The sequence below is a fragment of the Branchiostoma belcheri genome, unplaced genomic scaffold (assembly GCF_001625305.1).
Source record: "Branchiostoma belcheri isolate BF01 breed outbred unplaced genomic scaffold, Haploidv18h27 scaffold4, whole genome shotgun sequence".
Lineage (NCBI taxonomy): Eukaryota > Metazoa > Chordata > Leptocardii > Amphioxiformes > Branchiostomatidae > Branchiostoma > Branchiostoma belcheri.
In genome coordinates this window covers 2,047,074-2,060,408 of record NW_017804020.1, presented here as the reverse complement: position 1 = coordinate 2,060,408, position 13,335 = coordinate 2,047,074, and the positions used below count along the sequence as shown (strand labels likewise).

Sequence of the window (13,335 nt, the reverse complement as noted above, 5' to 3'; positions counted from 1 at the left end):
AGAAATTAAATTGGTGTGGCCTTAGCTCCAAAATTCTTGTAGCCATTGTTTCATGTAAATGTAGAAAAAGTTTTCAAGTCCTTATGCAAGTTTTTACCATAGTAGTTTTCACAGTTGTATTGGGCCTGTGGTATAGATGAAAATACTTGGCAGTCAGCTTATTTTCTTAACAGTAATGAGGACCAGAGTGCTTTACCATTGCAAACACATTTTCCAGACCATTTAGCTGGCTGTATAGTAATCTTCCTACGGTTCTAGAAATCCTGTTCCTGCTTGCAAGGGTTTCTTTTGTCTCCAATTTTTCCACTTTTGCTAATCTTCCTATAGTGGGTTCTAAGCTGGATTTAAGTGGGCAAGAATACCCCAAGGGAGGTAGTATTATTCTTACTATTGTCATATCTTTAGACATACTTGTAACTTTAATCCTTCCTTTTTTCCCTGTCATCCTGGCAATTGAGATGCCAGAATTTTAGTCGGCCCATTTTGCAGCCTAGGAGGTAAGGATGCCCTGCACTGGGGAGCAATTTGTAGTGTGGCGTGTCTATAAATATATGTACATCTTTCAGAATATATATTCTGTCGTGGCTTATCAGGACCACCATTTCTTTGTACCTTTGCAACAAATGGATATTTATGGTGAGACTACCTGGCATGGTTTATGACTCCCCTGTTCACTGAAGATACCACAGTAATGGACTGTAAAGTAGGATGATATAGTCTATAAAGTAGGGCGATACAGACTGTAAAGTATAGGAGATACAGGTTCTTTTAAATCCCATAGAAAAAAAAATTCTGCAGAATGTTGAAAAAAAGTTGCTGTTTCATTATCTTTTATGCAAATGACTTCCTTACAGTGTTGGTAATCTGAGAACTTGAGTTCGTTATTGTCGGCAAATCTCCGATTATTTGCATGAGTGAAAATTGTCCCTAATTTAGTGGTGAGAGGTTCCTAATGCTGTTGTGTGCGTCCATGGGGACTTATTGTTCAGACAACATAGCTGACTGGAGAAGGGAACCAAGGCAAGGCAGCCAGCCACCATGGAATGTTGGGGAAAGATTGATTGGAATGTCCCCGGCCACAGATTGAAAATTTCAGACATTTAATAAGTCAGGAAGCCTTCGGGATTTGAAGAAAAAAATTGCTAGTGATTTACTGGTGATGACAGATTCCCTCAAGGCTTCAAGAAGTCGCCATTGTTATAATATTTTTTGTGCAGATGAATTATGATTTTGTCTCCTGGTTTGGCATGTTAGTCAAATTGAGTGAAATTTTTTTGAAGGTTTTCCTATCATTCATGCGAGAAAATTTATCTGGTTGTTATTGAAGTAAAGGTTCAGCTGTTAGCACCTAGGAAGTGTAAAAGAAACTAGGAAGTGTAAAAGAAACTAGAAAGTGTAAAAGAAATACTGGCAAGACTTTCTGAAATTTTTAGTATCATCTATACTTTCTAAATTCCAAGTGGTGCAGATAAAATTTGTTGGATGCAGATAATTTTCATCAATGTTACCTATACTAGTGCAGGTATGAAGAAAACATTATTTCAAGTCCAGGAGTTGAATGTAGATATGTACATTGTATTGATTTTTACAGTGTGCACAAAGAGATGGGTAGGTACTCATCAGACCATAGGCTTTGTGGAGTTGGTTTCCTTGGTTTGATGACCAGCCCTTGGGGAGTAGACTGCACAAGCTTGGGCAGCCCCCTTACTGATGAGAGCCTGTGTAGGGTAGATGTAATTGGGTCTCATAGTCAGGATTTGTTTTTACAAGTCTGACCTCTAGCACACACACAAGGATTCTCCCTTTCAAGGAAAACCTCATCAGAATATTATTGCAGGCCCGCTGTCTTATTTTCCTACAGATTGATTGCGACTCCAGAGACTGTTGTGTCTAGTTGAAACCTGATTCCGCTGGGTTTTAAGATGAGTTAATGGTATTAGGTTGGTTTTGTCTCTGGGTAATTAGTTTCCTGGCTACTCAGCGGATGGTGGTGTGGGCCCTGTTTCTGACAGCTGAGATGGGCTTGGCGTGGTGTTTCACCTGAAGCTAGCAGCAGGCGTCTAGACATGGCCAGTTGGTTCACATCACCAGCAGGTATTACTAGTACTGAGCTCTGGTTCCAGGGGCTGGGGGTGTTGATGTTCACGTCTGTATTTTGGGAAATGACATCATTGCCAGTAACAGGTACTTGTTGTCAAGTTGACTACACAGCACACTGGACAAAGACCTGATTTACACATGGGCAAAAATCTGACATTACGAAAACTACATAAACTCAAAAATTGAGAAGAAGGCAAGGAGGCAAAGCAACAATTAATACAGCACTGATAGTTGACCTTTTACTATGTATTCTCTTATATTTGTTCTCCTAGTAGTAAACTTCATTAAAATTTTCTGTCAGATCAAAGACTAAAGAAATAGAGCACTGTTTCGGAAGCAAGACATTAAGTTTTGTTATGTTCTTCCAAGTTGGAATGGAAGAAGAACATGAAATGGTCGGTCCCTTCCAAGCCCTGTCCTCTTCTCTCAGGCCAGTCTATAAAACTTGTGGACCTCACTCCACAGGAGGGCCTCTTTTGCAAGTAATTGCTATAAAGCACAAGCTACTGATAGACACCAGATGGGCATGGGCCCAAGAATCCGGCCACCCTTTCTTCCTGTTACAGTGGACTATTCCAGGCTCAAATAAACTTTCAGGGTCTGAAGATTTGGTACATACCACTTGTCTGTAGGGGTGATTATTACAACAGTTGTTACTTTTCAATGGTTGGGTCCTTTGCTGAATCAGACTATTCATGCCATTTATCAACAAATTATTTTAGGTTTTCCATGCTGATAAGAAACCAAATGCTATGTCAACAAAGCAATCATCAATCAGATGACAATCTTTTAAAAACATTAGAAAGACAAACAAACTGGGAATCCATCCTCATTATCATAAGAATGGGGCCTTGCATCCTGCCCACCCCTGTGAGCAGTGGTGGTCTGTTCCTTATCAGTCAGTAATATAATCTTGGGAGAGCAGGCAGGACCTTGCTGTAAGTGGACAGTGTATTTAGACGTTCTGGCAAATATTTAGGTAAGTTCCGTGTGTTTATAAGACTTTAAAGGGACAGGGTTTTAAAGTTCTCTGTTCAGCCTTGCTGGTGTGGTAAAGCATGGAGTTTGGTTAGTTGGATTTCCATTTTGTGCTTGCTAGAAGGGTATGGTTGTGTTCAAGGAGTACATGGCCCATGCTCTGATGGAAAGAAGCTAATTTTCATGGACTTCTCGTAACATTCCATGTGTATTGTATGGAAAAAGAAAGTTTGAAACTTTCCTTTTACCTTATCTTCAAGGAGTTTGATGCCTGAGAAACTTGAATGTTGTCTAGACTCTGGATTTCCTTGGTCTTCACAAAGTGCCTTGTTAGTAGAGTTCGACTGTTTCCAAGGTTTTCTGCAAGTCTTTCATCTCTCACTGTGATACACATAGGAATGGACTAATTGTGCTCGAACAAAGAATCTCCTATCACGAAAACCTTTTAACTCGGACCTCCATAGGAGTGAGCTAGCTGAACCATAGTTGCAAGCTCTGGAGATTGCCGGGAAAAGGGATACTTTTTCGTCTAAGTCTCTTCTAAGAGACCAAAGGGTTGGGGTCGGTGTCAAATACTTAGGAAGATATGCTGCAGCTGTTTTCCTCTTGGTGCTTTTGTTACCAGTATGAGCATTAACCCTGCAATATGTTTGTTTGGGTAACGTTGTCTCTCTTGAATGATTTCTACGCGGTTTGTTCTTGGACTTCGTAAAACATGGACAGAAATTAGCTTCGTATGTCACATAGATAGGCTGTGCTGTAGTTGCAAGTAAGTATGTTGCCAATTTTAGGACATATTTCTGGGTCATCTGTTGTTTGGATCTTACGTTTTTGAAATAGAGTCGGTTATATCTTACACATGGTCCGTATCAAGGAGGAATTTTTACAGCACTGACTTGTTGCAGTATCAAGTCCAAACATGGTGTCCAGATGCCCTTGATTTGTGGAAGGACAACAGTGTGTCCAACTGGGCTCTTGCTTTTGAACCAACAACTGCCCACACAAAAATCAACATATCATCTAATTCTTTTCTTACCGATTTATTTGGTCCATTAGGAATCCATTGTTCTAGGTGTGAACATGCATAAAGCATGTTTGTTCCAATGGGTCCCATTTTGTGAAATTTCACACATTAAATCAGTAGGGGGTTTGGGGGATGATACAGCTTGATGTGGGGTGACAGCTGTTCATGCAAGTTCAGGCCGTTATCTGGTCCCCATCTGTAGCACGCAAAGACGGGAGAAAGAAATCCTGACAACTTTTCTTCTAGAACCCTCCTAAAATATACATGTCCTCTCTGCGAACTTTTTGGTACTATTATATCATATTCAGGTGTCACCTACTATGTATATTTGAAACAAAGCAGGAAAGATACTGGATGTGTGAAGCAAATTTACTTTCAACCCTGACCTCATGCCGGCAGAGTTGTGTTTATTTCGGTGGTAAAGCTGCTTCTCATTACTGGTTACCCCTGCTACAGGGATGCTTACCCTGGTGGGATCAGGAGGTATAAGCTGTTTGTTAGGGGTTGATGAGTATATTCTGCCAATGTGCTTTGTTCCACCCTTGTATTCTACATGATAATTAGATTTAATCAGGTGTAATCAACATGACTGACCTGCTGTTTTTCTTTCCTTTCAGAGTTTGATTGTGGTAGAGTGACCTCCTGGGAAGGTCCCGCCAAGATGACGGCGACAGCCAACCAGCAGCCGGCCTGCAAGTCACATGACTCCCAGCACCAACCACAGGAGTGCTGCCACCCTCAGAACTTGGACAGTGCAAATCAAAGCAACATGGCAGTGCCAAGCCTTCTCGTAGATGTTTTCTGTACATATTCCTCTAGAAGACGAGGCTCGATATCCGAGTCCAGATTGACGTACACAGGGACTCTGTTAGCAGTGCTAGTGGTGTGCTTGCTGAATTTTTCTGCGGCGGGCGCATCTAAACAACACGAATCCAACGATGTCGTCACGTGGCTCGAAATGTACCCGGTTTCGCCGGTAACGGACGCGACAGTGAAGAGCAATGTTCCAGTTTCTGTGCTGTGGGGCGTCCCAGACCTGACTGTTGTGGTCGGAAGGTTGTTGCAGTTTACCATACCTCCAGATGCCTTCAAGGGCGACATTGCAAACTACAAGGTATGTACCAGTCTCATCCATGATATATTAGCTCCATATGTATTATGTGATAATACAGTATGTGATAATGTAGGCATGATGATTATTACATACAGGTAAGCCAAACGATTTCTGTCCTGGTTGTATGGGCTTTTTTTTCTAATTGGTATCCTTATGTCACTGCTTTCTCAGTAAAAAGCTAGATTAGTACTGTAAATCTCTTAATGTTCTCGGTAGCAAAGGTTCACGGTCTGAGAAAAATGGAATAGTTCGCAGAACTATACATTCCCCCTTGCGGCAGGTGCAGCAAAAAGAAAGTCGGCAAATTATTTGGTCACGTTAACGAAAACCGCAAATATAGAAGTACCAGGGAAAAATAGTGCATTACGGTAATTCCAACATGTCTGAAAAATGCAGTTTTTAGCTGCATAGAACACCAGATGTTACCAACGTAAATAAAGGGAGCTGGTAAGTGGATACAGGCACTGGGAGGGCCACTTGTAGGCCATAAAGGTGGTAAAATGCTCATAACATGCACGACAAGTTTCCCGGCGCACGGCGTGAATACTGATGCCAGAATTAGTCGTGGCGTCCTGATTGCCACCTCTTGAACACGGTTGTTGAAGGGCACAAAGCGGTGGAACAAAATGCATACCTATTGGTGGGGAAATCTCTGGGGTTTCGCCGGAAAACCGAAGGTTGGAACGTCATAAAAATTCCGAGCCAGGTGGATGGGCTGCGCATTCGTGGGAGGAGATAATGATTTCAACTGAGGGATGCTTTCAACAGGCTGGGGTATGATATATGAGGTATGATATATACCCCAATTGCAGGCAAGAAAAAAAATGAACAGAAGGAAAATTACGTACGCACAAGAGCATACGAAAACTGCATACGTCAAATTTTTCCTTTGTGTAAATCGGCTTCTCTTAAACAAACTTCAACAATGTAGATTCAGATCATACATTACCTCAAGGGCTGGCATACATCTGAATATATCATATTTTGACAATGTAAATTGGGTTAATAATTGTTTCCTAAGATTTGGTCTGGCCATATTGATCAATTATCACTTTTCAAGATGAAGGAAGAAAGACAGCTCAACATTGAGCATGATTAACTAGAAAAGTTGAAGGAAGAGATTGAGATTGCAGGGATAGGTATATAAAAGTTACCAACATTTTACTGCACATTTGATACTGCCTCGTATATTTTGAAAATGCTTTCGATAATTCCTTGATATCTAGCTCAAATTTCCAAGCACTGTAGTTCATGTTCAAATGAAGTTCAGTGGCCCCTTTAGTTAACCAACATTTAAGATCTGTTTTTGCCTGTCAACTTTACAATCCATTTGTCAAGTGCACTTCATCAACTTGTGCACACTTCCTTTTCAGACTTCCTCTGTAGTGAATAACTTCCTGTTTATTATAGTCAGACTATGGGGTGTGAGTAAGCAAACAGGAACAGCATCGGACCCCCTGGAGGTTATCTGATTGGCAAGTTTGTGTCAAAACCAACAGAAAAGTACTTCTGATGGGGAAAATTGTCACATTTGCATGAGAGTGAAAATCCAACCATAGCAGCTGTCTGTATAATAGTTGATGGTTGTTCCCGTTTCAAAGTAGAGAAGCAAATTCAAAAATCTTTAAAAAAAAAAGAAACGGCTGTAAAAGAGTGATAACTTGTGTTAGCATGAAAGTTCTTCTGAGTCAATAAATTACATACCAGGGTACTGTTCTCTGACCAAAGAATTTGGCCCACCATAATTTTTTATCTAATGTCTCAGTTGATGACCGAGAGATTTGGTTGAAAATAAACCAGTAAGTCAAATTCTCTTGAGCTGGAGAACAGTTTGTTTCTCATAATGAACACTCATGTGTTGACTCAAAGAAAGCAGTTAGTCACAGACAAATATCTAGACGTCAGCAAAAATAAAATGGAAAAATGAATCTTTGCAGTTACAGCACAATTTCCAGACCTTACCACACTGCTCCCATTAGGCCATTCTGTATAATCCAGCGCCCCCATCTTTTCTAACACTATAGAGTTCATTAAAGCATCCCCCACGGCTTCTGCTGCCCATTTCGGACACCATTTCGGCCGTTTGCAACCTTGAAGTCCATACCAATCAGCTGTAATCACCTCAGCAGCACGAGGGCAGTGAACTCATATTTTCACACCTTCTTTTATCTGGGTTACAACCAAGGAAAAAGTGATAAAAAGCACAGACATAGAATATATAATGCGACAATTATATTACATAACACGATAAACCGGACAGTGAGTGTGTATATGACATAACAGATGATAAGATTTGTTTTGAGTGAAGTTTTGGAAGCAGACAGAATGTTAAGTTAGCCTGTAGATAGGTCCTGGAAGCCTGCCTGTTCTATAATCTTATTTTCATGTTGAAATGTTGAAACGTAATGTGATAAATCAGGTGCCCATCTCTCATCTCTTATTATTCTCCTCTCGTACCATGTTGGGGCTACAAGCGGCCACAGTAAGCCATTTTGGCCGTCGTCCAACGGAACATCCTTGCTTGCTTCCTGAGTAGCCCATATTCAACTTGTAATGACCGCATTTGTGATGTTAGGTCGAGCCGTTTACATCTGAATCCCTTCTCCTGAATGCCAAATCGCCGATTCTGGGCCGACCTTTGGCAGAAGGATCCATGAACGATGAATTTGATTGCTGTCTGTCGAGCCCCCAGTTTCTCTGGGCCAAGAAAACAGCTTTAAACTCTCTCTATTCGTTCCCACACCTATTTTTAACGGATTAATTATGACTCAAAACAGCCCTTGCTCTTTGTCTTACCATAGCTCAGGGGATAATATAGAAATAAGAATTGCACAAAGGATACTTTCTGAGCCAAATCTGACAGCAAAGTTGCTGAAAACATTCATGGATTATACGTAATGGAATGAATGGCTTACTGAATAATTCCTAATGCGTCTATGAGTATGACTTCTAACAACCTGTGCCCTTGATGTGTCTGAATTTTCTATTGTTGTGGTTACCTCCCATGAAGTGCATGGAGGCACTTGACTGAACCTGAATTTTTAGGAGACACTGGTTGGCAGAAAAAAGGCAGCTTGACATGTTCAAAAGGATCTCCTAAAGCTTGTTCCAGATGAAAGGATTTTTAACAGTCATTTCATCCTTACTCCCGTCATTCCATCAATTAGAAAGATCAAAGCAGCACCTTCCCTTCATTTCAGTCTATGGGAGTGGTTTCTATTGAATATTCCCATTAGAGAATTGTCCGGATAGTTACTGTACATGAAAACATCATCCTTGCCCTTGTTCAATGAAAAGCATCTTCCCTGGATTTGAATTTTGATGAAGTCTTCAGTACATTAATGATTTTTCAATGGTTACATGTAGCTTCACAGAAGATAATTGGTAAGCCAGTTGTTGTTCTTTCTGTGAGTCACTGATGACCCAGCAAAGGTGACTCCTACCTGCAGCTGATGTTCATTACTGTGACAATCTTACGCTCACCAGACATTCATCTTACCAGTAGAGGGAACAGCAAAGGAAGGAGAGGTGGAGATAGTCCCTCCTGCTGCGCAACGATAACCGCCGCAGCAGCTATAAACTAACCTGAAACGGCAGTTATATTAAGTGAAGTATATGGGTGGCGCAGGGGGTAGCTTTGGAAGAACCGTAACTTAACGAGTCCCGTGCTCGGAATGGCCTTAGCGGTATTATCAGTTCCACACCCATTATGGCGAACCTTCCCGACGTGGCCGGGGGACAATTGTTATCAGTGATGTAAGACTGGGGAAGCTGGAGGAAGGACTGGTTTACGGAGATGTGTGGCAACATAAAACCATCTCTGTGTCTAGTAAAGCTCCAGAGTTAGAGAGGACATGCCAAAACAACAATGGAAGATCTATTACCGATACGCTCGTCCTTACACGCTGCCCCTCGTAGTTTGACATTAAAAGTGACTCCACTCCATAGACAGAAGAGGACGGATTGTCTTCATGACAGTTTGTTTGACAGCGGGGGTAGGATGGTAGGAGTTTCACACGGTTGTCAGGTCTAATGGTGTAGTATGAAGATGATTCCCCTGCTCCTTTATCTTTTGCTTGGGGCGACATAAACCTAAACCTGACGTACGAAAACTAGGTATGCTCACAAGCATATGAAAACTGCATACATCAAATAATTCCTACGTTCAAATCGGCCTGCTTTGACATACGTCAAGACCGTATGTTCAGATCATATGCCAGCCCTTGAGGTGATGTGTGATCTGAACATACATCAAAGCAGGCTGATTGGAAGAATTCAGCATGCACAGTTTTTGTATAAAGATTCCGTATGTCAGGCTTTTGTCACATAGACCCACCAACTGCATCCCGGAAGGCGTAATAACATTGTAAATTCTGCCAGGTGGAAGCGGACGGTTTGATTCCATCAAGAAACAGTTCATATAGCTGTTGATGTCATTTGAGCTGCGGCAAAAGTGGCAGGTCATTAATTTTCCATGTAACTCGGAATATTAAGCAAGGAAAATGAGATTCCAATCCAATTTCAGAGACAATTAGGACCATTTCTGTGTGTAAATCTCCTCCCGGGCATTGTAACACTGTGCAGATTATTCTATTTGTTTGAGTCCTGTGTGTAAAATTGCCATCCGTGCAGACATCCTGATGATAAAAATATCGCCCTGGAATCAGACTGCCCCTTTCAAGCTCTCTCACAAAGTCATTTAGCTGTGGAATCGCTTCTTCATCCCTGGGCTGAGGCAGATAAGGATATAAATTTGCAGGGAAGAAAGGCCCAACTGTTGCCATTGAAGTAGAAACTTCACAGTGAAAATGCCCAGGATCAATGTTGCCCCATTTCTTGCAACCTGAGTTGCATGATTCATGTCTCAGTCTTGACAGCCAGTAAGTGCGTGCCACTCCTTTGTAAGTAAGTAGTGCATAACATCACGGAAGAGTTGCGTGAGACCACGGGAGATCGTAAGAAAATTTGAAGTTGAACCATAAAGACATAGAAATGCGGATTCTTCGAAATGTTGAAAGGTTGAGTGTTTTCTCAGACTCGGGTGGAACAATTGTCTTGATGGGGCATTTCTCCAGGTCGTAACTCAAATTGACATTGTCCCAAACTGCCTCCTCCACACTCAAACAAGAGATGGCAGGCAATTTACAAGAAACAGCTGTGCCGAGCATTCATTAAATCAGCCACCAGGCAGCTTTGACCCTAGGTGGAAATACTTGTCAGTCACAGGCAGGCCGAAGATATCACGTTTCTTATATACAACAACATTTTAACCTTATTAAAAGCAGGAAAGATTCTTAACTCAGACAAAAGTGGCGAAGATCGGACATGCTGATGTAAAATAAGGTCCTTTCCTCGCTATTATTGGTTACAGATATGGAAGATATTCAAGCTTTGCACAAGATATGTCAGCAGGTCAAATACTGATCTTGAAACTGGATGTGGGAGGACAGGTCCCATTGGACCGTCCCAGGGTTTAATCTTTCCCGAGACCTCATCACCTAATGCACAAGCCCAGCTATTGAGACTACTACTAGTTGAGATTACCAGTCCCAAGATTCAGGCAGAAGTCCTGAGAGTCAAGTTCTATTAGCCTGGTTACCAAACCTACTTAACCAGCTGCCAAGTCTCTCTTGCAAGTAGAGGAGAGAACGGGAAAGAGGCTCCATTTGGTAACAAGGCTTATGTTCTATATTTCAAACAGACATTCGTTCTACCTGTCCACAAGAATTGTGGTTTTCTGTAGCAACAGTACAGAGTAGTAACACTAGAAAATGTCAAATTATACAGTCAAACAAGAAATCTCCAAACTCAACAGCAACTGGATTGTTGTGTGGCTGTGTGCTATTGGAGAACCAGATGTGCTGGTAAACTATCGAGGCATACTTCATGCAGTAGTTTCTCGTTTTAAAAACAGTGGCAGACAACACCGAGCGGATATTACCAAAGCTCTGGCCACTAGCCAGTTCCAGAAAAGGTTGTGGTGTGAAATTACCATTGGCAATCACTTGGAAATGGCAATACCAGACACCAAGGTTCAAGAAACCCATACTGCTAGTACAACACTGTTCCCTGTGGTGGTGGTAGGGAAGGGGCCAGCCCTAAGGTTTTCACTCCAGACTTTACCCTTGTTTTCCCAGTAGAAATCACAGCCTTGTAGCCATGCCAACTTGGGTGGAGATAATCTTACCAGGAGCAGTTAGTTTATACTAGCGGCAGTTGGGGGCACATATAAGAATGTCTGCTGGCACAAACAGACTACAGGGAAGATAACAAAGAGCCTATTGGAAGGTGTGCTTGCACGATAAACTGGAGGCTGTTATTCTTATGTTATTGTTGCTTCAAGGGTTTCTGGTACATGCTGGAATTTGTTTCAATGTAGATGTGTATAGTGTGCCGATTAAGTCTGCTATGTTTGACATTGAAGAGAAGAGTCCTCTTCCACAATAACATAAAAATTTGGCTGGCATTTTAATAAAACTGTAGAGTGGGTGAGAGTATTACCAAGAGGGTCTACATGGAGGGATCCTGAGAACTCTAAACGGTGAATTTAGGAGGGCCAACAATAACACATTAAGGATAGCAAACAGCATGATACATGGAAATAAATCAAGCAATCCAGCAAGAATTTTTAGAGGTTAAAGTGTCCAGCAATTATAAGGCATGCAGACCCTCATGTAGGTGGAAAATGTCTGAGATGGCCCTCCTGCACTGTCATGTTGTGACTCCTCACCTATCTATTAAATCTAGTCATCCTCCTACACACACAATCACTACTACTGTATCACAGGGAGTGGCCAGAGTACTGGAAATGCTCCAGGACCAGCATGGCCATAGTAAAGAAACAAACTTCCTTCTGAGAGAACTTGTTATCAGCCTTGGCAGGAAGTGTGATGCTTGTAATGCACCTTTCAGTACAGACTAGTGCTGGGAATAGGGATACGGAACGGGGAAAGTACATTTTGCATTTCTGACAAGCAACAGTGGTTGATTCTCTTAACCTGGTAGAGTCTTGGCTTTAAGTTGTCTGGTATCTACAGCAAAACAAGTAAAAATGGTGTTTTTTTTCTGACAAGTTGTAGTTGACTGCCCCCTCCCTCTCCCTTTTAGCTACTGAAAGGTTGATCTCTTTGAGACATAGAGGGTCAAAGGAAATAAACAGTGGCTGATCCTCTCTTCTCCTGTTTCAGCATGCTATCTGGGTACCAAGTCCACGGGACTAGGCATCATGTTACAAACTCAATCACATTTCAAACAGCTTCTCTGTAGGGTGCATTTTCGAGATGTGGACGATAAGTTTCAGAAAAGTATAGGCTGACAATTGATATTATGTAATGCTAGAACATCTCAAGGAGGCTAGCCAAGGGAAAGAGGCAGGAAGTTGCTCTGTTTTGATGTCCTTGCATTTTGATGACAAGGTCTTTGTTTCGTAGAGACAGTACAGAACCCTGGCAGTGCCAGAACAGGAAAAGATAGCCAACCTCCATCTAAAATTGGTGCAGATGTAACAATAAAACCCCATTTATCATAGAGAATGTGGACAAACATGGCACACAGGCCTCAGCTGGGGATGGTTTCTGACCTGATTAGATAGCAAACAGACATCTGGCAAAATGTGGGGGATAAAAGCTAGAACTCAGCAAACAAGTATGGACTTATCAAACATGATTATCATGTTTTATCATATCACCATGGGAGGCCCGAAGCTAGGGGGATATTTGAATCATGTCGTTTTGGTTTCTGATGTGTTCTAACATTACTCCATCAGGTTATAAGTGATTCAGAAGAGGCCAGGAAGTGGAACATGTCGGGGAGTTGTCAGATCTTTGCGCCCACCCTTTAAATATCCCTGGCAGTTGTCTGTGTCAGAGCATAGCTATGTGTTCTATCATGTGGGAGACCCAATGAGACACCTGCTCTGCATCACGGGGTATCAGTAAGGTGTCCATGTGAAGGGTTCCATGTACTCAGCAGGATTCACTGGAGAGAACAGACACCAGATAACAAACCTGCTGTACAGTTATAAATTTGTAGCAAGGCTGGTGGCGCCCCCTTTCAGTGGATTGAAAACTGCAGGCTTGCTACCATCTGGCAAAATAATGAATAGTCATTATAGGAACTT

General features: G+C 41.8%; 1 protein-coding gene across 4 annotated transcripts in view; it reads left to right on the top strand.

The window, feature by feature from the left end:
- Window positions 1-13,335, top strand: part of LOC109477025 (dystroglycan-like) — a 39,982-nt gene that overhangs the window by 17,747 nt on the left and 8,900 nt on the right. For 2 of the 4 annotated variants that reach the window (XM_019778043.1, XM_019778045.1), the window contains exon 2: window positions 4,720-5,216. In XM_019778043.1, the coding sequence (XP_019633602.1) occupies window positions 4,764-5,216 (453 nt within the window). In that variant the 5' untranslated portion in view covers window positions 4,720-4,763. Of the gene's footprint in view, window positions 1-2,964; window positions 3,080-4,719; window positions 5,217-13,335 lie in introns of those variants that run through there. The other 2 variants (XM_019778044.1, XM_019778046.1) reach the window with 2 other exon arrangements.